A 26,883-nucleotide genomic window follows, 5' to 3' on the forward strand; every position below is an offset into this window, starting at 1 on the left:
AGTCCGCATCGGGAGCAACGGATACAATATATGATATTAGTGGATGTGCAGGTAAAACTTTGGTGGATGTGGAAAGCTCCTTTGGGGCCTTGGATGGAGGTGAGGGAGGAGGTGTGGGCGCAGGTTTTACAGTTCCTGCGGTGGCAGGGGAAAGTGCCAGGATGGGAGGGTGGGTGGTAGGGGGGCGTGGACCTGACCAGGTAGTCACGGAGGGAACGGTCTTTGCGGAAGGCAGAAAGGGGTGGGGAGGGAAATATATCCCTGGTGGTGGGGTCTTTTTGGAGGTGGCGGAGGTATCTGATTTCCAGCATCTGCAGTCATTGTTTTTACCTAAGAATAGCAGCAAGTCATTCAGTCTCTTGAACCTGTTCTGCCATTGAGATCATGGCTGATCTGTAGATTAACGATACATTAACTATAAGTCTTTGGCCAATATCCGTTGATAACTTTATTGAACAAAAATATATCACAGATTTAAAATGATTAGCTGATCTGGCAGATTTAAATTTAGGTTTTAATTTAGAGTTTTATTGACACAACTGTACAAGTACAGAAGTCCAGGAGTATAGTGAAAAGTCTCTAATGTCACCACAAAGTGCATATTAGGTACAAGGGTACCTAGGTATAAGAAAAATTCAGGTGCAAAGTAGCAAAAGAAATCAAGTTTAAAAAGTTAAGCATTACAGGCCTTCATAGATAAGTAGAAAATAAAGAAGATAGATAATACTTGAAGTCCTCCTTAATATAAACTAGAAAAATAAAGAAATAAAGTTAAAAGTTCAACAGTCTGAGTGCTTGCTGGGGCCCCAATCGCCTCCACCTATCTTGCTCTCCAGGAGACCTCAGCTGCCTTTTCTTGCCACCGCCACAGATACCAAGGGACCTCCTCCACCCCTCCCTTCCCACATCAGGCTACGATGCTATCGCTGCTGCTGCCGCTGAACTACCATTTGTGGAACAGAGTTCGAAACCTCTACCTTCATGCAGAAGTGCTTCCTGACATTTCTTCTAAATGGTCAGGAACTAGTTTTTAGACCATGCCCCCTATTTCTAGAATCGCATTGAGTGGAAATTGGTTATAGAACATAGAACATAACAGCGCAGTATAGGCCCTTCGGCCCTCGATGTTGCGTCGACCTGTCATACCAACCTGAAGCCCATCTAACCTACACTATTCCATGTACGTCCATATGGTTGTCCAATGACGACTTAAATGCACTTAAAGTTGGCGAATCTACTACCATTGCAGGCAAAGCATTCCATACCCTTACTACTCTCTGAGTAAAGATATCTTTATCTGCGTTGTCACTTCTGTCAATTTTGAAGACCCTGAATCTTCAAAATTCTAGAGAAAACGTGACTAATTTGTGTAATCCCTCCTCATAACCCTTAAGTCCATGTATCATTCTTGAAAACCTACACTGCACTTCCATGGTCAATCAATCACACTAAGGTGTAATGCCCAAATCTTCTCACAGTACTACAAGTCGAATCTAACTTAGCATTGTTTCATTTTTATGTCATTTGCAGTGTCAAAAATCTGTTTAACACTGTCAACTACACTTTAATGTTATTAGATTCTTCATACACACATGACCTTTCCTCAGCTCCTTCTCCGTCTCCCTCAGTCCCTTTTATCCCACTGCTTTATTTGCCTCTCCCAGCCCTTTTAACTCTCTTCTCCTATCCTTACTTCAGGGTCTGTTCTTCCGCTACTCCATCTCTTGATTCCAGTTCTGAAACTACATTTATGTCCTGAGGTCCATCTCGTGGTCGAAGTAGATGGGTGCAAATAATTCTAGGGCTTCCGCCACTAGATGGAGCCTCGTCAACCTAAACACTGTCGGGAAGTATTTATTTTAAATTTGCACTATTGAATATTGTAATTCTTATATATTTCGCAATATGTTATTTTACGATTTATTTTAGCTAAGAATGCAGTCGAATGATTCTATTTCAGAACAGGATAAACTGGCCTCTACCGTAATTTCTAGATATCTACAGATTTGAAGATAATGGTAGTGAGCAAAATCACAGTCGTCACCAAGCCACCTCCATTCATCTTATACTCCTGGTATTTTCTTTCATTTTTCTTTTGTCCTTTGCCAACATACAGCACTAAATTTTAAAAGTGGTTTTGAAGTACTTTGAGATTTCTTGAGGTTATAAATGCCGATTTTTCTGAAATCTTTGAAACTGAATGAGGAGCACAAAAAGTTATTTCCATAGACTAAATGGAACTGTAAGATACAGACTGGTGCTGCGATTGAGATTTTTTTTTTAGATTCTGCCAAGGAAGAACATAACCAACTTTTAACACTCATTTTGATCACTTTGAAAGGAACCATCTATTGTCAATTCTAGATTATGCTTCCCACATAGTTAGTAAGAGTGCTGAAATTGAGAAAATGACATAATTTAGCAATAATGGAAGAACATAAAACATTGCTTTACTGAGAATTTCCTATCTACATATCCCTAATTAAGGAAACTAATCTTTCTGAAATACCAAGATTGTTAAAGAATGCAGTGCTTGTTTTAAGGCATCTCTTAAGTCTAATAGCATGTTTTAGCAATAATGAGATGAAGGCTCTCAATTAAAATTAATAAAGATTTAGATTAGAGTATATTAACCTTCAAATCATGAAAACCCATTAGAAAATTATTATACCACAGCATTTTTATGTTAAGTCTTGACCTTTTATTTTCCAATGAAAACATGTAAACCATCCTTTCACTTGCAAATATGTCAAAAACTGATTAACGTTTTATTAAGGTTCAAATGAGATGTGTACAAATTAATGTAACTTACACAAGCACAGCACGAGAATTGTTTAATTTAGCTTGACATCTCGTGACCCAAATAGACTTCACAGACTGTGGTTGCCTTGCCCAAAATTAATTCTGGTTTAACATGACTAGAAGATTTACGTAAACAGAAATTGTTGGAAAAACTCAGCAGGTCTGGCAGCATCTAAGGAGAGGAAGCAGAGTTAATGTTTCGGGTCCAGTCACCCTTTTTCAGAACCATCACTGGATGCTGCCAAACGTACTGAGTTTTATGAGCAGTTTCTGTTTTCTATAAGTCTTCTAGTCACATTGAACTGATTTATACCATTCACAGTTCTTTGTGTTTTTTTATGAGAATACTAAGGTCTTTATCCTGATGGGCTTAATTAATATTAACAGCAATGCAAAGTCACTTTAAAATAAAAGTTTCTCTTCCAATAACTTGTGTTTAACCTACATAGTTTTCAAGATATTGTAACTTGCATTTATATAGTGCCTTTAATGTAGTGAATTGCCTGGGAGCATTTCAGAGGATCATCATAAAAAATCTTACAAGTCAAATAAAGAGTTATTAATACTAAAGCAAAAAACTCTTAAATTCTGAAAGTTTAAAACAAAAACACGAATGCTAGAAATACCCTGCAGATCATGCATTATATTTTGAAACAGCTGGTGAGCTTAGTTTTACACAGGAGGGCAAACTTCTAACCTGTATCCCTGTCAGAAGAAGTTGAGATGGATCTATCTGAACCCAGTCAGTTTGCCCTGTAGGCAACTTACAACCATTTTGCCTTTAATTGGGCTGAGGTATTCCTGACGAAGGGCTTTTGCCCGAAACGTCGATTTTACTGCTCCTCGGATGCTGCCTGAACTGCTGTGCTTTTCCAGCACCACTCTAATCTAGACTCTGGTTTCCAGCATCTGCAGTCATCGATGGTAACCTCTGGTAAAAACAAAGAGTAAGTCAAGCTTCCAAGACTTGGTAGCTAATCAAAGGGCATCCCATCTGCACCATAAGCAGTGGCCATTGTTGGATTACAGACAGTCCACATAAGAAGAGGACCTAGAAGACAAGACTAATCTAGAACGTCACTCAAGCCAGGTTGGCAAGAAACCACCAAATAAAAAGGGAGATGTCGACCAAAGGATATAGGGTGCCCAAACAGCAGACATACCCTACCATACCCTGCCGCAGTGCCACTGGACATAATTCTCCCTCAACAGCAATGAGTAAAGGGCCTTAACTGGTCATTAGTTGGCAACTTAAGGGCCTCAACCAACATTTCACCATGGGTAAAACGTTTCTGGAAGCAAACAGTGGGGTGGTGAGTGGGGGAGAACGAAAAAGATGATAGACCAAGGATGAAAGAAAAACGTCAAAGAAAGGATGATGGCACAAGGAAAGAGCAGATGGTAGCATTTCAAAATTATTGTTTCTTCCACAATATATCGTCCTTCCTTAATCATCAAAATAACCTGCTATCCTTTCTATACTTGCTAATCAACCTATTCAGGGATGTTAAACTTGCAACTGTGACAAAAACTGATTAACGTTTTATTAAGGTTCAAATGAGATGGGTTCAAATTAATGTAACTTACACAAGCACAGCACGAGAATTGTTTAATTTAGCTAGATATCTAGTGACCCAAATAGACTTCACAGACTGTGGTTGCCTTGCGCAAAATTAATTCTGCTTTAATACGACTGGAGGATTTACGAAAATATAAATTGTTGGAAAAACTCAGCAGGTCTGGCAGCATCTAAGGAGAGGAAGCAGAGTTAATGTTTTGGGTCCAGTCACCCTTTTGGAGTAGATGGAACTTAAAACCATTATCACTCAATTTAAAGAACTCTCCTCCTACCCTTCCTAAGCATGTGCTCAAATATATCACTTATTCTCCCACCTTCGCCTCCTCCTCACAATTCAAGCCCTCAAGTACAGGTACCTTGAATTTCTAATCCATGTATCAATTTAATTCTCCATACCCCTGACATTTAAAAAGAAACTCGTTCATGGAATGTTACAAAGTCTACCAGTACACCCTTTCTTGGGTCATTCCTCTCCAATCCTATAGAACCTCCCTCATGAAGGAAGATTTGGAAGATCATGGCAAAGTCTTCAATAATCTTCACAACTTCAGTTGGCATCATGGATGCAAGCCATCCAGAACAAGCAGATTATCCATATAACGCACATGCAGCTTTTTCAATATCTTGCAGCTCTCTATTTTCACACCATTCTACTCTTCCATCAGTATTTTAGTCAGTCCATAATTGCAAAATACAGCACTTAAATTGAACTATTAAGATGGTTTCTTATACTTATGCTGAACTTAAGAGGAACATTACAGAAGACTCACATCACAGATTTCAGAGTGGGAGTGAGAGAATTGAAATGGCAAGCATCAACAAGCTTAGAAGTTATGGAGAGAACAGACATTACCATCACAAAACCAGCCTTCTTTCCATTGACTCCATGGACACATCCTTGCTCAGGAAAACAGCCAAAATAATTAAAGACCCCTTCCCATCCTGGTTATACTCTCTTCCACCCTCTTCCATTAGCAGAAGATACAAAAATTTGAAAAAACTTACCAACAGATTTAAGAATAGCTCTTCCCCACTGTTAGCAGACTTATGAATGGACCTCTCATATTCGAGTTGAACTTTCTGTAGCTGTAATATTATATTCTGCATTTTGTTCTATTACCCCGATGCACTTATGTATATGATTTGTCTGGACACCACACAAAACAATATTTTTGACTGTATCTCTGGATATGTGACAGTAATAAGTCAAATCAAATCATTAGGTGGGCGGCACAGTGGCACAGTGGCTAGCACTGCTGCCTCACAGCGCCAGAGACCCGGGTTCAATTCCCGCCTCAGGCGACTGTGTGGAGTTTGCACGTTCTCCCCGTGACTGCGTGGGTTTCCTCCGGGTGCTCCGGTTTCCTCCCACAGTCCAAAGATGTGCAGGTCAGGTGAATTGGCCATACTAAACTGCCCGTAGTGTTAGGTAAGGGGAAAATGTAGGGGTATGGGTGGGTTGCGCTTCGGTGGGTCGGTGTGGACTTGTTGGGCCGAAGGGCCTGTTTCCACACTGTAATGTAATCTAATCTAATCTTATTGTTAACTGGTTTCCCTAATGTGGATGAGATTGACAGAAAAGTAAATTCTGCATACTTGGTTGGATGATTGCATCTAAATTGCTATCATACATGTAAAGAGCATTTGTAACTGGTATTCTTAAAGTGGAGTCACAGGTAGATAGGATAGTGAAGAAGGCGTTTGGTATACTTTCCTTTATTGGTCAGAGTATTGAGTACAGGAGTTGGGAGGTCATTGAGTGGCTGTACAGGACATTGGTTAGGCCACTGTTGGAATATTGCATGCAATTCTGGTCTCCTTCCGGAAAGATGTTGTGAAACTTGAAATGGTTCAGAAAAGATTTACAAGGATGTTTCCAGGGTTGGAGGATTTGAGCCACAGGGAGAGGGTGAACAGGCTGGGGCTGTTTTCCCTGGAACGTCAGAGGCTGAGGAGTGACCTTATAGAGGTTTATGAGGGGCATGGATAGGGTAATTAGGCAGTCTTTTCCCTGGGGTCAGGGAGACCAGAATGAGAGGGCATAGGTTTAGGGTGAGAAGGGAAAGATATAAAAGAGACCTACAGGCAACTTTTTCATACAGAGGGTGGTACGTGTATGGAATGAGCTGCCAGAGGAAGTGGTGGAGGCTGGTACAATTGCGACATTTAAAAGGCATTTGGATGGGTATATGAATAGGAAGGGTTTGGAGGGATATGAGGCGGGTGCTGGCAAGTGGGACTAGATTGGGTTGGGATATCTGGTCGGCGTGGACAGGCTGGACTGAAGGGTCTGTTTCCATGCTGTACATCTCTATGACTCTATGCCTGATTCATACAATTTTAAAAAGAGCATTTGTGGCATTTTTTTTTTCAGAAAGAAGACAGCAGTGTGGAGTGAAATGAAAGGACAGATATTTGCATCCTCCATACTTGCATGGAAAAGTGGCAGGGAAAACTGAGTGAATGGATTAGACATTGTGTGGAGGAGCCAGTGTTGGACTGAGGTGGACAAAGTTAAAAATCACCAACACTAGGTTATTTGGAAGCGCTAGCTTTCGGAGTGTTGTTTCGAAGTGACAACCACCTGATGAAGAAGCAGCGCTCCAAAAGCTAGCGCTTCCAAATAAATGGTGTTGTGTGATTTTTAACTAGGTCAGACATCAGTAGTCCTCTGTTTTCAAAAAGGATCATTAGTGTTGGAGAAGGCAAAATGATCAATTTGCATCTTACATGAACATTACCCTCTCCCCAAATATAATTTTTACAAATATAATGAATGTCACTGATCCCAGGAACCTTTGTCAGAATAATGATGAGGCAATGTACTCTTTTAATCACATTTTTAGTTTTATAGCTTGCAACAAATCTCTCTGGCACTGAAAACTAACTATTCCAAACATCAAGTTGTTGGACACTTTCAGAGAATCAGATTTAAAATAAAACTAATATTTAGACTTTTACCATTCCAATCCCAAACCAATCTTTTTCTCCCCTTTTTTATTCCTGTTTGTGCATACGATTTGAAATTAAACACACATTCTAATTTAATGTTCCTTTATCAGACAATGGGCAGATAATGAGCTGGCAACTGAGGAATGAAGGGAGAGTAAAATTAAGCAGAGCTATGTTGTGCTGACTCATTAACCTATCTGCTCCAAGGCATTTTAACAGTGATTGGGATGGATGCAGAAAGCAAAAATATATTAAAGACCATTTTACGGGTTCACTGTCAATAGCGGTAATCCAGATCACGTGGAAATGCTGCACGCTTCAGGGAGGCAAGCCAGGAGGACCAACAATTGAAACTCAGTCACATAAAGAGGCGAGGCTTTGGGCAGGAAAAGCATTTGCCTTGGTCCCTCTGCTCCTCAGCCCTTCTTATTTGGCATAGTTCTATTTACTCTATTTATCTGGTCCAGTTTCCAAACTTTCTTGCAAACTCAACAGTACTACCTTTGTTAAAGAGGTTGCTGAGGCAGCAGCAGAGCGTCAGTCCTGATTGAACCAGATGCATTAGCCTGTAACTTCAGTAGCTTTGTTTTATTAATTTGCTCAGAGTTCTTTGAAGATGTAACAACCAATGTGGATAATGGGAATCCTGCAGATGTAGTGCAGCTACTTCTTTTATAACGCGACGGTTGCCTTCTTGTTCAACACCACGTGAGAGAAAATTCACTTATGTTGGCACGCTAATTGCGTTACAGCCAACACATGTTTTAAAAGTTCACACTGTAGAAATAGTATTCCCGAACTGTCAATCGCATTACAGTGAATTCACGTTGACAAAATACGCATTATAAGAGAACAACCCGTATATTCCAGGAGGCATTCGACAAGGTACTGCACAAAAAGTAGTAATGCAAACTAAGATCACATGGGGTTGGACCAATTTATTATCTTGGAGAGAGGGCTGGCTAACCAACAGAAAGCAGAGATTGAGATAAATGGGTCTTTTTCTGTTGGCAAGATATAATCAGTCATGTGCTACAGAGTTTGGTCCATATTAATGACTTGGATGAAGAAATGAAAAGTACTATTGCCAAATTTGCAGGTGGTACTAAAACAGGTGAAACAATAAGGTGCAATAAAAGAAAGAAATTTACAAGTAGGTAAGGACAGATTACGTTACTTCGTCAAAATTTCATAGATGGATCTTCACATGAATAAGTGCCATAAAAATAGAGATGCAAATTATCTAAATGAAGACAAATAGAACATAGAACAATACAGTGCAGAACAGGCCCTTTGGCCCTCGATGTTGCGCAGACCTGTGAACTAATCTCAGCCCATCCCCCTACATTATCCCATCATCATCCATGTGCTTATCCAAGGATTGTTTAAATCGCCCTAATGAGACAGAGTTAACTACATTGGCAGGCAGGCACTCCACGCCCTTACCACTCTCTTAGTAAAGAACCTGCCTCTGACATCTGTCTTCAATCCATCACCCCTCAATTTACAGCTATGTCCCCTCGTACAAGCTGATGTCATCATCCTAGGAAAAAAACTTTCACTGTCTACCCTATCTAATCTTCTGATCATCTTGTATGTCTCTATCAAATCCCCCCGAGCCTCCTTCTTTCCAATGAGAACAGACCCAAGTCCCTCAGCCTTTCCTCATAACCCCTTCCCTCCAGACCAGGCAACATCCTGGTAAATCTTCTCTGCACCTTTTCCAATGCTTCCACATCCTTCTTGTAATGAGACGAACAGAACTGTACACAATATTCCAAGTGTGGCCGCACTAGCATTTTGTACAATTGCAGCATTACATTACAGCTCCGGAACTCAATCCCTCTACCAATGAAACTTAACACACTGCATGCCTTCTTAATAGCACTATCCACCTGGGTGGCACCTTTCAGGGATTTCTGTACATGGACTCCAAGATCCCTCTGCACATCCACACCACCAAGAATCTTTCCATTGACCCAATACTCTGCCTTGCTGTTACTCTTCCCAAAGTGCATCACCTCACATTTAGCTGCATTGAACTCCATTTGCCACCTCTCAGCCGAATTCTGCAGTTTATCCAAGTCCCCCTGCAACCTGTAACATTCTTCCAAACTGTCCACTACTCCACCGACTTTAGTGGCGTCTGCAAATTTACTTATCCATCCACCTATGTCTGCGTCTACATCATTTATAAAAATGATAAACAGTAGTGGTCCCAAAACAGATCCTTGTGGCACAAGGAACTGGACTCCAGGCTGAATATTTTCCATCAACCACCACTCGCTGCCTTCTTTCAGAAAGCCAGTTTCTAACCCAAACTGCTAAATCACCCTCAATCCCATGCCTCTGCATTTTCTCCAATAGCCGACCATGTGGAACCTTATCAAAGGCTTCACTGAAGTCCATGTATACCACATCAACTACCCTACCCTCATCTACATGCTTGGTCACCTTCTCAAAAAACCCAATTAGGTTTGTAGACATGACGTGCCCTTGATGAAACCATGTTAATATCTGAAATCAAATTGTTGCTTGCTAGATGATTATAAATCTTATCAATTATAATCCTTTCCAAAACCTTTCCTACAACAGAAGTAAGGCTCACTGCCTATTCACATTATAATTGCTCTTCCCCCATGGCATGTACCTATCCCTTTCCATCACTAAGCTAAACATAACTGAATTATGGTCACTTTCTCCAAAGTGCTCAGCTACCACTAAATCAAACACCTGGCCTGGTTCATTACCAAGCACCAGATCCAGTGTGGCCTCCCTTCTTGTCAACCTTTCGACATACTGTGTCAGGAAACCCTCCTGTACACATTGGATAAAAACTGATCCATCCAACTTACTAGAGTTATAGCATTTCCAGTCAATGTTGGGGAAGTTAAAGTCCTCCATAATGACCACCCTGTTCCTTTCACACCTACCCTGAATCATTTTGCTGATCCTCTCCTTCACATCCCTGGAACTCTGTGGAGGCCTATAAAAAACTCCCAGCAGTGTCACCTGTCCTATACATCAGCCCATACTACCTCAGTAGACGAGTCCACGTCAAAAGTTCTTTCAGCCACCGTTATGCTGTCCTTGATGAACAAGGCCACACCTCCTCCTCTTTTACCGCCTTCCCTGTTCTTAATGAATGATCTAAACCCTGGAACCTGCAACATCCATTCCTGACCCTATTCGATCCACATCAAAGTCCCAGGTACCTATCCATGGTGCAAGCTCAGCTATCTTATTTAGTAACTTCTAGTGTTGAAGTAGACACACTTCAAATCAGCTTGCTGTCTGCCAGAACATTCCTGTGACCGTGAAATCCTTCCCATGCCCTCCCTACTCTCATCCTCCTGTGCACTGGAAGTACATCCAGGTTCCCATCCCCTGCTGAGCTAGTTTAAACCCACCTAAATAGCACCAGCAAAATTTCCCACCCAGGATATTAGCACCCCGCTGGTTCAAGTGAAGACTGTCCTGTTTCTAGAGGTCCCACCTTGCCCAGAATGAACCCCAATTATCCATTTACCTGCAACCGTCCCTCCTGCACCATCCTTGCAGCCACATGTTCAGCTGATATCTCTCCCTATTCCTTGCCTCGCTATCACGTAGCATGGGTTACAAACCAGAGATAACAACTGTTTGTTCTAGCTCTCAGCTTCCACCCTAGCTCCCTGAAATCCTGCCTTACATCCCTATCCCTCTTTCTACTTATGTCGTTGGTCCCTATGTGGACCACAACTTGGAGCTGGTCACCCGCTCCCTTCATGACCCCGAAGACAAGTTCCAAGACATCACGGACCCTGGAACCTGGGAGGCAACACACCAACCATGAGTCTCATTCGTTCCTAACAAACCTTCTATCTGACCCTCTAACTATTAAGTCCGCAATGACTAACACTCTCCTCCTTTCCCTTCTTCCCTTCTGTACAACAGGGACAGACTCCATGCCAGAAACCTGCACCCCACTGCATGCACCTGGAAAGTCGTTTCCTCCCCCCCCCCCACCCCCAACAATATCTAAAATGGTATACTTGTTTTCAGGAGAACGACCACAGGGGATCCCTGCACTAATTGTTTTTTCCTCCTTTGATCAGTTACCCAGCTTTCTTCGTGCCTCGGAATAACTGCTTCCCTGTAACTCTTATCTATCACAGCTTCTGTCTCCCAACTGATCCGAAGTTCACCCAGCTCTTGCTCCAGTTCCCTAATGCAGTCTTGGAGGAGCGAGAGTTGAGTGCACTTCCTGCAGGTGTACTTGGATGGGACTCTTATGGCGTCCCTCATCTCAAACATCATGCATGAGGACCATTCCTCTCCCTACACTGCAATCCCTGATAGTCCCCTTATCAGAAAGTAAAAAAGAGAAGCTTGCCTGATGTGTCCGTGGTGTTTAAGGTTAGAGGAGATGGTTGGGTGGGAGGCCCTACAGAGAAATTTCAGAGTACTTTGGTGTACATCTCTGGACAAATCACAGAAACATGCAATTTTGTCATTTATTGCTAAAGAAACAATATAAAAATAAGAAAATGTTGTTAGTCCAGACATTAGTGACAACACATTAGATTGATTGTAGAAATGACAGGTGAAGAGAGATTGAAAATTTTAGGCTTACATTTTGGAGTTTAGAAGAATGAGAGCAGATTTAATGAGGCATATAAGAAAAGAGTATACACAGAGGTTGTTTCCTCTTGTAGGACAATCAAAAAAAAGAGTTCACAGTTTTAGAAAATTCACAGTTTAATAAGAGTTCACAGTTTTAGTAGATTAAAAAATGAAGAGAATCCTCAAGGGGTTGAAAATTTGTGGAATTCATTCCCTCAGGAGTATGGTGGATGCAAGACATTGATTGATTGTCAATTTTCTTTAACTGACCACAATCCATTTCTATCCATTGTCAACATGCAGTATTTCTTGGTCAAATCAGATAAGAAACATACTCTTCTTGTCCCTAAATCAGGATGACATTGTTTTCATCTGCAGATCTGTAGCCTCTCAACAGGTTCACAACCTTCAGCAATTAATTTGATACAGCCATGCCGACAAGCAGAGAGTCTGATTTCACCAATTCTATTTATTATACATATTATTTGATTGCTCTCCAGACCACAAAATCTAGAACAATTCTGTTTTGGAATTCCTTTTCCTGAAAGTGAACCATTATTTCTTCAAAACATTGTTTCACAGCTGTTAGTTCAGACCAGGTGATGGGAAGAAGTAAAGGTAGACTAGAATTTTTTTATCTCTGAATAGCAACTATTGATTCATTCACCTGTTTCAATATAATCTTGTACTGAACTACGTTTTTGCTCCTGGATAGCAGGGTAATAAGACATATTTTCAGGTGGAGATATTTTTCAAATCAGAACAATTTGCACTTATTCTGTTCACAGACCTGACCTCTTATTAATCATGCATTTTGACTAAGTACTACAATTCAACAAAACTTAATGTCTACATTAAGTAATGACAAACTCACTAAATAACTATTATAGTATAATATTCTTCAGACTAATTTACAATGAATTTAATATATATCAATTGTGCAGGCCAAAAAGACTGAGCACAAGTACACTTTTGGCACAAGCAGTAGTTAGGAAGCAGACAGAAATACAGAAAGCAAAATGCTATGGATGCTGGAGACCTGAAATTAAAATAACAGAATGTGCTGGAGGACCTGAACAGGTTTAGAGGGAGAAACAAACTTAATGGTCCTGGTTGACTTCTTCTGTTCCGAAGAGTCGTAATTCGACAAAATGCTAACTCTGTTTCTCTCTCCACAGATGCTGCCGGTTGAATTTTTCCGACATTTATTATTACTTAATAAAAATGCACATGTCCTATCCAGCCAGTCATGTTGGTGCTTATTCTCAGTCCCATATGCTTATTCTTTCATCAGTAAAATTTGTTTATCACTTCCAACCCTAAAAGGTAAAGCAATGACAGAAATGTACAATATTTACAATCCAAAAGTAAAAATTGCAGCCATCATATATGTCATTTGAAAATAAGCCAGCCTAATGCCACTTTCTCACTTTTGTTCCATGGCCTTGTCGGTCGCTTCAAGTGCACAGCCAAGTATTTCTAAATATGAGAAGTGTTTCTGCCCCTTCCTCCTTTCAGGAAGTGATTTCCAAATTAACATCACCCTCAGAAAACGTTTCTCAATTTTTCTCTAATTGTTCTGCCAACTGTTTTATATCTATGCCTTCTGGTATAGGCCTCTCTGCTCAGGAAAAATATATTTTCAATCCATTCTACCTTGGCTCTTTGATTATGTAAAGGTCAATTAAATCTTCCCTCAAACATTCTTTATTGTAAGAGAGTCATGTCCAATCTTTACTTAGACCCAAAAATCTCAATTCCTGAAAACACTTAAAAATCTCTTCTTTCTGCTCTTTTGTGCAATCATATTCTTTCAGCAATGCAGTGCCCAGGACTTGCAATAGAGATCACATCCCATCTATCATAGATTATTGTAGTATAATCTCAATGTTTTGAGGGCATACAGTATATTTTACTGACAGCCATAACTATCATATTTACTTGTCCATATAACTTGGTAGATATTGAGAGGGGGGATCTGTAGGCTTAGAAAGTAAGAGAATATGGCAGTGCTACTAGGGAGCTACTCCATATCACTACCCGTAATGAGACAGGAAGGGACAGAGAATGTAAACATAGACAGTCAGCAATAAATGGGGTCAAAATGAGAAAGAATGGTAAAAAGGCAAAATAAAATCATCCTTTACTTGAATGTGCATAGTATTTGGAACAAAATTGATGCATTAACAGCACAAATATAGGTTTAAAGGGTATGATCTTATACTCATTATAGTACCTTGAAGTAGATTGGCATATTCAGATTGACAGGAGATGCCAAGAGGAAGAATTTATCAAGTGCAACTAAGGCAGCTAACTAGGAAAAGTTTGGGTTTGAGGCAGATTTATTGAAAGATCTCAGAGTAAAATATTCCCTTGGAAACAGTGACATAACATAGTAGAATTTAGCATTCACTTTAATGGGGGAAGTTTTAAAAACCAACAAAAGATGACCAAAAACATAGTAAAAGAGGGAGATAACAAACTTTGGAGTAAACTTGCAAGTGATTTCAAGATGGACAAAAAAGACTTTCCTGAAGTTAATAAAATGGAATAGAGAGCCCAAAGTTAATACAGGACCCATAGATAACGAGGCTCAGGAAATAAGCAAGGCCATATTCAACTGAGGAGAAAGTGAGGTCTGCAGATGCTGGAGATCAGAGCTGGAAATGTGTTGCTGGAAAAGCGCAGCAGGTCAGGCAGCATCCAGGGTACAGGAGAATCGACGTTTCGGGCATAAGCCCTTCTTCCTGAAGAAGGGCTTATGCCCAAAACGTCGATTCTCCTGTTCCCTGGATGCTGCCTGACCTGCTGCGCTTTTCCAGCAACACATTTCTAGCATATTCAACTGAGTGTGGCATCAAAGAGACTTAGCAAAAACTAGAATCAATGGGAATCAGGGAGCAAAATCTTTAACGGTTGGAGTCAAACCTGATAATAGGAAGATGGTCGTGGTTGGTGAGGTTCAGTCATCTGAGCTCCAAGACATCTCTTCAGGAGTTCTTCAGTACAGTGTTCTAGGCCCTACCATCTTCAGCTGCATCATCAATTACCTTCCCTTCATCAGAAGATAGGATATTCAGCGAAGCTTGCACAATATTCAGTATCATTCCTGACTTCTCAGCAGTCCACGTTCAAATGCAACAAGACCTGGACAATATCCAGGCCCGAGCTGACAAGTGGCAAGTAACATTGACGCCTAAAATCCCAGGCAAAATGACCATGTCCAATAACAGATATATTAAACACAACACATTCAACAGTATTGCCATCACTGAATCTCACACTATCATCCTGGAGGTTACTAATGACGAGAAACTCAACTGCTCTTGCCATATAAATTGTGGCTAGAAGAATAGGGCAGAGTTTAGGAATAGTGTGGCAAATAACTCATGCCCTGACTCCCAAAATCTGCCCATCATCTACAAGACACAAGTCAGGAGTGTCATAGAATACTCCCCATTTGCCTGGATAAGCGCACATAATCAGGTATAACTTAATCAGAGGGTTAGATAGGGTAGACAGTGAGACCCTTTTTCCTCGAATGGTAATGGCTAGCATGAGGGGACATAGCTTTAAATTGAGGGATGATACATAGAGAATAGATGACAGATGTAGTTTCTTTACTCAGACAGTAGTAGGGGCGTGGAATGCATTGCCTGCAACAGAAATAGACTCACCAACTTTAAGGGGATTTAAATGGTCACTGGTAGACATATGGACAAAAATGGAATAGTGTAGGTTAGATGGGCTTTGGATTGGTTTCACGGTTTGGCGCAACATCAAGGGCCGAAGGGCTGTACTGCGCTGTAATGTTCTATGTAACTCTAACAACACTCAAAAAGCTTGACACTATCCAGGGCAAAGCAACCCACTTAATTGGCATCACATCCACAAACATCCATTCTCTCCACCACTGATGCTCAGTAGTAGTAGTGTGTACCCTCTACAGAAATTCATCCAAAGTCCTTAGATATCACCTTCCAAACCCACAATCACTTCCACTTGGAAGGACAGGTGCAACAGATACAAGGCAACACCACTATGTGCAAATTTCTCTCCAAGCCACTCGCCATCCTGACTTGGAAGTATATCACCATTCCTTTAGTGCAAATTGGTCAAAATTCTGGAATTCCCTTCCTAACATCATTATGGGTCTACCTCCATCACATGAACTGCAGCAGTTCAAGGTGCTCACCACCACCTTCGCAAGGGCAACTAAGGGTGGTCAATATATGCTTGCCAGTCAGGTATGCCTGTCCCACAAAAGACAAAAATAATAATAATGGAGAACGAAGAAATAGCTCATGACTCACAACAAAGATAAATTCCAATGAGGAAGGAGAATTCTGGGACGGAAATAAGCTAACCATGGTTAGACAAGTTTGACTCATCTATTGCTACTTCCTAAAGTCTCTAATTTCTTCTGATCAATCACACGACTAACATTTGCGTCATCTTCACATCTCTTAAGTATTTCACATCCATATCAGTGCTTTTTTTGCAAAAACATTTTTGAATTAAACATTTTTGGTTGCACAAAACTCACTCCAACAAAGATAATCCTGTTCCACATTATCTCCAAGGTATCTATCCATACAACCCACTATGATTACAGTTTAGAAGGGAAGTTTGAAATTGTTTTGAAACACGCAAGTAAAATGTTAAACATTCCAACATGTGCATATATCAGAATAAGTAAAACAGGAAATGAAATAATTTAAAATGTTTAATGTAGACAAAGAATCAATAAGCTTTCAGAAATGTGACTTCAAAGATTTTTCTCACAAATTAATAAGGGACTTTTCCTTCAAACTTAAAAATATACTAATTGCATAAAGTTGCTTTTAGCCACTTACTTTTCTGTAAAGTGATAACATTGTAATATATAAATCCCACAATAATTCACTGATGAGATACCCAATTGCAATGGTGAGTATGGTTTCAGTTACTTTGCTTGTAAATTAAGCATATTAAATCACAAAATTTCAAAATGAATATTGTCACAGAGGCTGAGCTGTGTGGCCTCCGGCACAAATCATTACCTTTCACTGCATATTTCATTTGTGAAATTTGCATGTTTGATTACAGATATAACCTCAAATGACAGTAATCACACATTTGGCTTTGCAGCTGTTAATTGGAGAAACATAGTCCAATCACTATCTACTGACACTTTCTGCTAAATGCTTGTGAGATTAGCTGTTGAGGCCAGGATTTAACTTTCATATCCACCTCTTCAAATGGTGTGTCTATAGTCATTCAACAATCACTCAATACCCCAGCAAATATCAGATGCTGTTAATGAAAGAAAGGGGAGAAAATAAACCTTCCACTCCAAACAAAAACTGCATAGTATGATCATTATGAAGGAAGACAAACAGCACTAATCATTTATCTGCGTTTACAATCCCATCAGCCAGAATACTGCATAACTATGCTTAAACCAAAAATACATACCTTGTTTACGTACATCATCCACCGCCACCAGAAGTTCCTCCTTCAGATCCTGACTCTCTTTTGCAATCTGGTCCCCCTTCTCTAAAAAATTCTGAGTTGCTTGTTCTACAGAAGCAGCCAGTACATGTGCTTTCTTGGATCGACCTTTCTTCTTACTTGATGGACCCTTGCTGCTTGTGTTCACAAGGGTAGTTACCTAAAGATGATGAAACCAAATTAAATAATTTATGGACAATGTAAATCTTCACAACTGACTGTATACTCCCAGTGTTTTGCACAGATCTATATATTCAATCAAACTTTTTATGACAGAAAACATATTGCAGCATTCCTTCATGTTTACAGTTAAACATCAGACAAAGCTTTGTGCTATAAAACTTCAACGGAAATGTTAATAAGGCTAATATTACTAATTCATAACGCCAGTCTGGTTTCACCACAATTGAAATGGTTCCAAGATCATATGCACACAGACAGTACATGGGATACTGCATCATCTTAAATTATTGGAGGGAAAGTCATCTGCAGTTTCCCAAAGTATGATCTCAATGATCCTGATTAAATTGTTAAATCAATCCTGCTGCCTGTCAACCTCCAATAGCTTTCTTGTTCAATGTAGTTAGGTTCAATCATGTCAATATTTCCAGTCTCAGTTTTTCAACAACTGGAAACCAAGCTTGAACTACAATCACCTCCAAAATATACATCAAATGAAAAGGAGAGATTAAAACTAAATTGATTGAATTGTATAATGCCTTCACAAGATTAGAATATTACAAATCGCTTTCCAGTGCTTTCTAAACGGGAGTCACTGATGCAAGGTACAAAGCAATTCAATAAATAAACATTCTATATTTTAAACTTCAAAAAATAAGGAAATTGATTAAAAGTATGTTCTTGAAAACTAAAAGTAAAATTTTCATTGCATGCATGGGTCAATTGGTAGCACACCAGCTTCTGAATCACAAGATTTCATGTTCAAGAATTCAGAGGTGGATCATGAAAATGAAGGTTACATCTAATGCAATACTGAAAGAGCATTGAACAGCTGCCATCTTTTTTGGTGAAACCAGACTTAGATGTCTGCTTGGATTTATGTAAAAGATCCTATGGCAACATGTCAAAGAACTGCAGGAGAGTCAACCCATGAATAAGGGTGAAATATTACAGACCCTAGAAATCTGAAACAAGTACAGAGATTGCTGTACTTGCTGTATTCAGCAGATGTAGTAGTATCTATGGCGAGTGAAATATAATTGAAATTTCAAGTCTGGAATAACATTTCATATTTGTTGGGGAGTTAACACTGTTTCTCTGACTAATATTTGTCCCTCAAAACAACAACACAAACAAAAACTGGATTAACTAAGGTGTTCATTAAATAGCACCAATTACAGCATCTGCAGAAAAGAAGACATTTGAAATGATTTGATGTAAGATTATATTTAAATAACCTGCATAGCGACAACGACACGGAGGTTAAATTGGTTGTTCAATTCTTTGAAAGTCATGATTCACAATTTTCAGATTCTTAATGGTTGGTGAAAATTTGTGCAAATCAAAGATCAGGAAAATAATGCATGGTCTGTAAATGGCTCAATCAATTGTCAAATGAAACAGAAGTCTATCCTTCACAAAGCAGTGCTGAACCGAACACTTAAGGTACCATTTCCTTGGCTAGAATGTTAGCAATTCCACAATCACTATTACAAAATATGAAAATATAGCTGCTCAGGGAACATAATGTCTGTCTGCTTACCCTGTACCAACAAAGCAAGAAATAATTGATCACAATTCAAGTTCAAAGCAATTTAGAAATAATATGGTAACTGCTATCGTACCACTGCCATCACTAACCCTCCTACCCTGCTCATTCTTCCTCCCCTTTATTATTTGAAAGCAGATACATAACAACAGTTTCAATTGTCCCAGCTTCACACAGTATTTTGCAACATATGCATTTGGTTCTATACTAAATCATAAGGTCAGAACAGGGTAATACGATTATTAATGCAATGACAATTGAGACAGAGGGAGGAACTGAAGGAGAAGAACTTAACCATGTAATGCTCAATCCATGATGCTTTATCTCCCCTTTGTGATTCAAATCAAGCACTGAAATATGGTTTATGTGTTTCAAATCTAGCTCCATTGTCTTTTTCAAACTGAACACTGCATGAAGCTTTTATTCTCTAATATAACAAGTTGTCATGTACTTGTGAGTAAAACAAGAGATGTAAATTTCTTGACACCTGAGAGTTTTGGTGCATTTTGATTGACATTAAATCTGAGGCATCCAAATATGGTCAGCAGGTCCTTTTTAAAATCATTTTTCAGTCCATCAAAGTCTCTGGCATTAAATTCAAATGATGAAAATTGAATATTGATCATCCATTTTCACCACATTTCAGATGCTTCCATGAAGTGGAAATTAGAGTCATAGAGATGCACATCATGGAAATAGACCCTTCGGTCCAACTCGTCCATGCCAAGCCGATATCCTAACTAATCTAAACCCATTTGCCAGCACTTGGCCCACATCCCTCAAAACCTTTCCTCTTCATATACCCATCCAGATGCCTTTTAAATGCTGCAATTATACCAGCCTTCACTACTTCCTCTGTCAGCCCATTCCATACGCGTACAACCTCTGCATGAAAAAGTTGCCCCTTATGTCCCTTTTAAATCTTTCCTCTCTCACCCTAAACCTATGCCCTCTAGTTCTGGCTCCAACTCAGGGAAAATACTTTCTCTATTTATCCTATCCATTTCTGTATACATTTTTTATTTGTGGATCAGCTGTGATTTCAGTAGTTTTGGATAATGTGCCCAAGAAATTTGATCTTTGGTTTTGCAAGTAAACACTTCAGATTCCATATTATACCTGCATTCTGTAGGATTTACTGACTGCTTTCACTCTTTGGTCCTGTTCTTTTTTTTATGGATCCATTTAGTAATGATATCCAGGTGGCATGTTACATAGTCAATGCATTCCAATGTCTTGTTTTTTTTTATTCTTTCATGGAACATGGTTGTTGCTAGCTGGCCAGCATGTATTGACTGTCCCTAGTTGCTCCTCAGAAGCTGGTGGCGAGAACTGGTATGTTTTAGGTAGACCCACAATGTCCTGAGGGAGGGAATTCCAGGATTTTGACACTGCAACATTGAAGGAAGCACAACATATTTCCAAGTCAGGACGATGAGTGGCCTGGAGGGGAAATTATAGGTAAGTGGTATTCCCATGATTGCTTGTCCTTGTGCAGAAGACATAGGAGCAGAATTAGGCCATTTATTTTTAAGAAGATAGCTATCTCTCCCTCACCTTTTGCTGTTCAGTAGATTATCATTAAATTTGAGAGTCTGCAGGTAAGAAACCTTAGCCTGAACTTTCCTGTTAGCAGCAAAGTATTAGATTAGATTAGATTCTCTACAGTGTGGAAACAGGCCCTTCAGCCCAACAAGTCCACACCGACCCTCCGGAGTGCAACCCACCCAGACCCATTCCCCTACACTTAACACTATGGGCAATTTAGCATGGCCAATTCACTAACCTGCACATCCTTGGATTCTGGGAGGAAACCAGAGCACCCAGAGGAAACCCACGCAGACACAGGGACAATGTGCAAACTCCACACAGACAGTTGCCCGAGGCAGGAATTGAATCCGGGTCCCTGGCGCTGTGAGGCAGCAGTGCTAACCACTGAGCCACCATGCCGCCCTATTCATGAGGGTTTTAAGGACAACAGCAAACCGTCCACCAAGATCATGGTTTACAGAGCTGTGGGAGACCCCTCAAGGCACTGGTGGCAGTACCACTAATGCTGCCTGCACAAAGTCCTGCGAATTCGCTGGAAAGATAGACCAACAAACTCCAGTGTCATCGACCAGGCCAGCATCCCGTGTGTCAAGGCACTGACCACCCTTGATTGGGCTGTGCACGTCGTCTGCATGACCGACAACAGACTCCCCAAGCAGGTGCTCTACAGCCAGCTTCAAAATGGCAGGTGAACCCCAAGTGGTCCTAAGGCCTCACTGGTGAGGAGCAGCATTCTCACAGATATCTGGGAATCATTGGCCCAAGACCATTCAAAGTGGAGCAGGAGTATCTGTGAAGGCGTGGAGCACCTCAAGTCTTTCCATTGGGGAAGAAAATGGAAGCCAAGCGAAAACAGCAAAAGGAGCATGCTGCCACACCAATGTCCCACCTACCCATTCCCATGATGATCACTTGCCCCAAGTGTAACAGAGGCTGTGGTAACCACCTTGGTCTGTGGTTCACCTACAGATTCACCAAGAGCAGAAGAGAGTAATCCTCATCTGCAAGAGACCACCGATGATGGTAATGAGGGGCACAGATAAGGTGAATAGCAAGGGTCTTTTCCCTAGAGTAGGGGAGTCCAAAACTAGAGGGCACAGGTTTAAGGTAAGAGAAAAAAGATTTTGAAAAGGGATCCAAGGGACAACCTTTAACAGAGGGTGGTTTTTTTGTGGAATGGACTTCCAGTGGAAGTGATAGATGCAGGTACTGTTGCAACATTTAAGACATTTGGACAGATCCATGAAAAGGAAAGGTTTAGACGAATATGAGTCAATTGCAGGCAAGTGGGACTGGTTTGGTTTAGGAAACCTGGTTGTCACGGGTAAGTTTGGACTGATAGTTAGTTCTGTTTCCGTGCTGTATAATTATGACAAAATAACCTCCTCCTGCATGGTAACCGTCATATCTGCAGTTATTATTTACTGGGCACTTTCAGAAGGGACTGTGAACTTTTTTTTTGGCTAATCTTCTTACTTATCATGAACATAGAATAATACAGCACAGAACAGGCCCTTCGGCCCACAATGTTGTGCCGAACATTTGTCCTAGCTTAAGCACCTATCCATGTACCCATCCAATTGCCGCTTAAAGGTCACCAATGATTCTGACTCTGCCACTCCCACAGGCAGCACATTCCATGCCCCCACCACTCTCTGGGTAAAGAACCTACCCCTGACATCCCCCCTTCACCTTAAATTTATGTCCCGTTGTAACACTCTGTTGTATCCGGGGAAAAAGTCTCTGACTGTCTACTCTATCTATTCCCCTGATCATCTTATAAACCTCTATCAAGTCCAATGAGAAAAGACCTAGCACTCTCAGCCTATTCTCGTATGACCTATTCTCCATTCCAGGCAACATCCTGGTAAATCTCCTCTGCACCCTCTCCAAAGCTTCCACATCTTTCCTAAAGTGAGGCGACCAGAACTGCACACAGTACTCCAAATGTGGCCTTACCAAGGTCCTGTACAGCTGCAACATCACTTCACGACTCTTGAACTCAATCCCCCTGCTAATGAACGCTAATACACCTTAGCCTTCTTACAAGCTCTATCCACCTGAGTGGCAACTTTCAAAGACCTATGAACATAGGGACCCAAGATCCCTCTGCTCCTCCACCTAACTAAGAACCCTACCGTTAACCCTGTATTCCGCATTCTTATTTATCTTTCCAAAATGGACAACCTCACACTTGGCAGGGTTGAACTCCATCTGCCACTCCTCAGCCCAGCTCTGCATCATTTCTAAGTCCCTTTGCAACCGACAACAGCCCTCCTCACTATCCACAACTCCATCAATCTTTGTATTGTCTGCAATTGTACTGACCCACCCTTCGACTCCCTCTTCCAAGTCATTACTAAAAATTACAAACAGCAGAGGACCCAGAATTGATCCCTGCGGAACTCCACTTGTAACTGGGCTCCAGACTGAATATTTACTATCGTCCACCACTCTCTGACTTCGACCGGTTAGCCAGTTCTCTATCCAACTGGCCAAATTTCCCACCATCCCATGCCTCCTGACTTCCACATAAGCCTACTATGGGGAACCTTATCAAATGCCTTACTAAAATCCATCTACACTACATCCACTGCTCTACCCTCATCCACATGCTTGATCACCTCCTCAAAGAATTCAATAAGACTTGTAAGGCAAGACCAGGTTAGTTATTCAATTTCTGCATCCTAGTTCAGATACAAACTTAAATGCATATAAATTGAAAATGAATCATTTTTTATAGGAAATATTTGTTAACTATTCTCAAAGCATCTGCAGCAATGCAACATTTTCAACCAATCAACTCCTTCTGTTTCAATTTAAATTTACATGAAACTGGCATTCATGGCATTTGGTTGAAATGTTGTGAAGACAACTGGAAGAATTATGTTAAGCAAAAGAAATAGTGTAAAGAAATAATGAATCATAATTACCTACCGACAGCCTTCTAGGGTCATTATGTGGTGTAGATTTTTAACCTTCATTGCCAGGCCACCTGTCATTTATTACTTTTTAGTCTGTAGCTACAATATTTCAGTCAATTTGAAGTTTCTCATTTCCCACTACAGTCAAAATCATAATTCCTGTATTTTTAATGTGTAACTATGGAGGGGAAGAAGCAACATAGGTAGCTTAAAAATTTGTAACTATGGAGGGGAAGAAGCAGCATAGGTAGCTTGAAAAGTTGATATTTTAAATAATGAACAAAATTGATGTATTAATCATCATTTATAGACATAAAACATAAGCCTGTTTCGAGACATTTTGGTATGAATAAAGCAAAAGCTACATTTTCAAAAAGAATCTCCGGAAAATGCATTGGTCTGTTCTATATACAATATCTCAAATGTTGCCAAGTTGAGCAATATAACTCAGAATTTCACAAGCTTTTAAAGTTAAACGGCTGTCCAGGATTTTAGGATCTTAAATCTTGAACAGTTCCATTGGGCCTTCTTACTGCTGAATCGAATATCATCACGTTTTCCCACATTATACTCCACCTCCCAGATTTTTGTCCACTCACAATTAATATCAGTCTGCATCCTTCTATTTGTCATCTTCACACAACACACAAATATTATTAGGCAACTGTCATTTACAAATTGTAAACAGGTAGAGGCTGGCCCAGCAGACCACCCGCCCCCCTTCCCTCCGGAACTCCATTTATCACTATGTGCCAGTCTGAAGACCTACTCGTGCACTCACCTTTTGCCAGTTTGCTAGCACTTGTATCCATTCTAGTATGTTACTATCATGAGCGTTGAGAGTCAGTGGCCTCCATTTTCAGTTGTAGGAGCGGCGATAGCGAGAACCAGGGGACTGCCAGGAAGGTAAGTTTCCCTCTAAAAGGACATAACTCGAGAGTCAGCGGCCTCCATTTTCAGCAGCAGTGAGAGTGAGGATGAGGGGATGCCGGGAAGGTAAATTAATCCTTTAAAAACTTACCTCATGTGTAGGTGGAGCACAGGCTGAGCAGGTGCAACATGGGACGGTTGAGTTTGTTGTTGCATTCCCCGAAACACTACTTAGGCAGTATCTCCCACCCATCCTCCTCCTCTAACCAAAAATAAAGTTCTGAGCACTGGATTGGTAAGGTTACTAGTTTTTTTTCCCCCGATTGTCTCTTTGGAATTCAGAACAATGAGAATGGATGTTAGGGCAGTTGGATGCTCCTCCTGTAGAATGTGGGAGGTAAGGGTCACCATTAGTGTCCCCCACTGCACCCAACTCCAGCTCCTCTGAAACCGCGTTAGGGAACTGGGGCTGGAGCTGGATGAACTTTGGATCATTCGGGAGGGTTAGGGGGTAATTGAGAGGCAATACAGAGAGTTAGTCACACCTCAGGAACAAGAAAAAGGTAGATGGGTTACAGTCAGGGGACAGAAAGGGAACAGGCAGACAGTACAAGGACCCCTTGTGCCGTTCTCCTAAGTATACCGTTTTGGATACTGTTGTGGGGGGACTTACCAGAGATAAATCATGGAGGAACAGGTCTCTGACACAGAGTCTGTCCCTGTTGCGCAGAAGGGAAGAGGGGAGAGGAGTAGAGCATTAGTCATTGGGGACTCCATATTAGGGGATAGATAGGAAATTCTGTGGGAATGAAAGCAGTTGGTATGTTGCCTCCAACCAAGGGTCCGTGATGTCTCAGATTATGTTTTTGTATCCTAAAGGGGGAGGGGGAGCAGCCCCAAGTCATGGTTCGCACAGGCACCAATGACATAGGTAGGAAAAGGGATGGGGTTAGAAGGCAGAAATTCAAGGAGCTAGGGTAGAAGCTTAGAGCTAGAACAAACAGAATTGTTACCTCTGGTTTCTTACCCATGCCACACGCTAGCGAGGTGAGGAATAGGGAGTGAGCAGTTGAACAAGGGAAGGATTCAGATACCTGGATAACTGGGGCTAATTCTGTGGTAAGTGGGACCTCTAAAAATGGGACGATCTACACCTGAACCAGAAGGGTACCAATATCCTGGGGGGGAAATTTGCTAATGCTCTTCAGTAGGGTTTAAACTAATTCATCAGTGTGATGGGAACCTGAATTGTAGCTCCAGTGTACAAGAGGTTGACAAGTGGTTCAGGTTTCAAGAGCGTACCGGCAGGCAACAACGTGGTCCCAAGTTCATCCAGCTCCAGCTCCAGCCCCAGACTTCAACACCAGGTGCATCTGGAATAAGGTGGGTGAACTTGCAGCATGGGTTGACACCTGGGACTTCGATGTTGTGGCCATTTCAGAGACATGGATAGAGCAGGGACATAAATGGTTGTTGCAAGTTCCAGGGTTTATATGTTTCAGTAAGAACTGGGAAGGTGGTACAAAAAGGGGAAGTGTGGCATTGTTAGTCAAGAACAGAATTATGGTAACAGAAAGTATGTTCGATAGGACTCGTCTACTGAGGTAGTATGGGCTGAGGTTAGAAACAGGAAAGGAGAGGTCACCCTATTGGGAGTTTTCTATAGGCCTCCTAAAAGTTCCAGAGATGTAGAGGAAAGGAATACAAAGACTATTCTGAGTGGAAGCGAAAGTAACAAGGTAGTTGTTATGGGGAACTTTAACTTTCCAAATATTGACTGGAAACGCAATACTACAAGTACTTTACATGGGTCAGTCTTTGTCCAATGTGGGCAGGAGGGTTTCGTGACACAGCATGTAGATAGACGAACAACAGACAAGACCACATTGGATTTGGTATTGGGTAATGAACCAGGTCAGGTGTGAGATTTGGACGCAGGTGAGCACTTTGGTGGTCGTGACCACAATTCAGTTACGGAAAGGGATAAGTATATACCACAAGGCAAGAGTTATAGCTGGGGGAAAGGCAATTATGATGTGATTAGGAAAGATTTAGAATGCAAAGGGGGAGGAAACTACAGAGGATGGGCACAATTGAAAGGTGGCATTTGTTCAAGGAACAGATACTGTCAGGCAAAAAGGAAATGGTCGAGCAAGGGAACCGTGGTTTACTAAAGAAGTTGAATCTCGTCGAGAGGAAGGAGGAGGCTTATGTAAAGATGAGATGTGAAGGTTCGGTTAAGGGGCTTGAGAGTTACAGGTTTGCCAGGTAGGACCTAAAGAGAGGTAAGAAGAGCCAGGAGGGGACATGAGAAGTCTTTGGCAGGTAGGATCAAGGAAAACCCTAAAGCTTTCTCCAGGTATGTCAGGAATAAAAGA

General features: G+C 41.0%; 1 protein-coding gene across 1 annotated transcript in view; it reads right to left on the reverse strand.

Moving 5' to 3' along the window:
* ctnna2 (catenin (cadherin-associated protein), alpha 2) overlaps positions 1–26,883 on the reverse strand; it is a 1,205,477-nt gene that overhangs the window by 1,059,094 nt on the left and 119,500 nt on the right. Inside the window, exon 3 of the mRNA XM_043699324.1 lies at positions 17,396–17,591. Coding sequence (XP_043555259.1) covers positions 17,396–17,591 — 196 coding nt within the window. The remainder of the gene's footprint in view (positions 1–17,395; positions 17,592–26,883) is intronic.

The sequence above is a fragment of the Chiloscyllium plagiosum genome, chromosome 1, assembly GCF_004010195.1.
Source record: "Chiloscyllium plagiosum isolate BGI_BamShark_2017 chromosome 1, ASM401019v2, whole genome shotgun sequence".
Taxonomy (NCBI): domain Eukaryota; kingdom Metazoa; phylum Chordata; class Chondrichthyes; order Orectolobiformes; family Hemiscylliidae; genus Chiloscyllium; species Chiloscyllium plagiosum.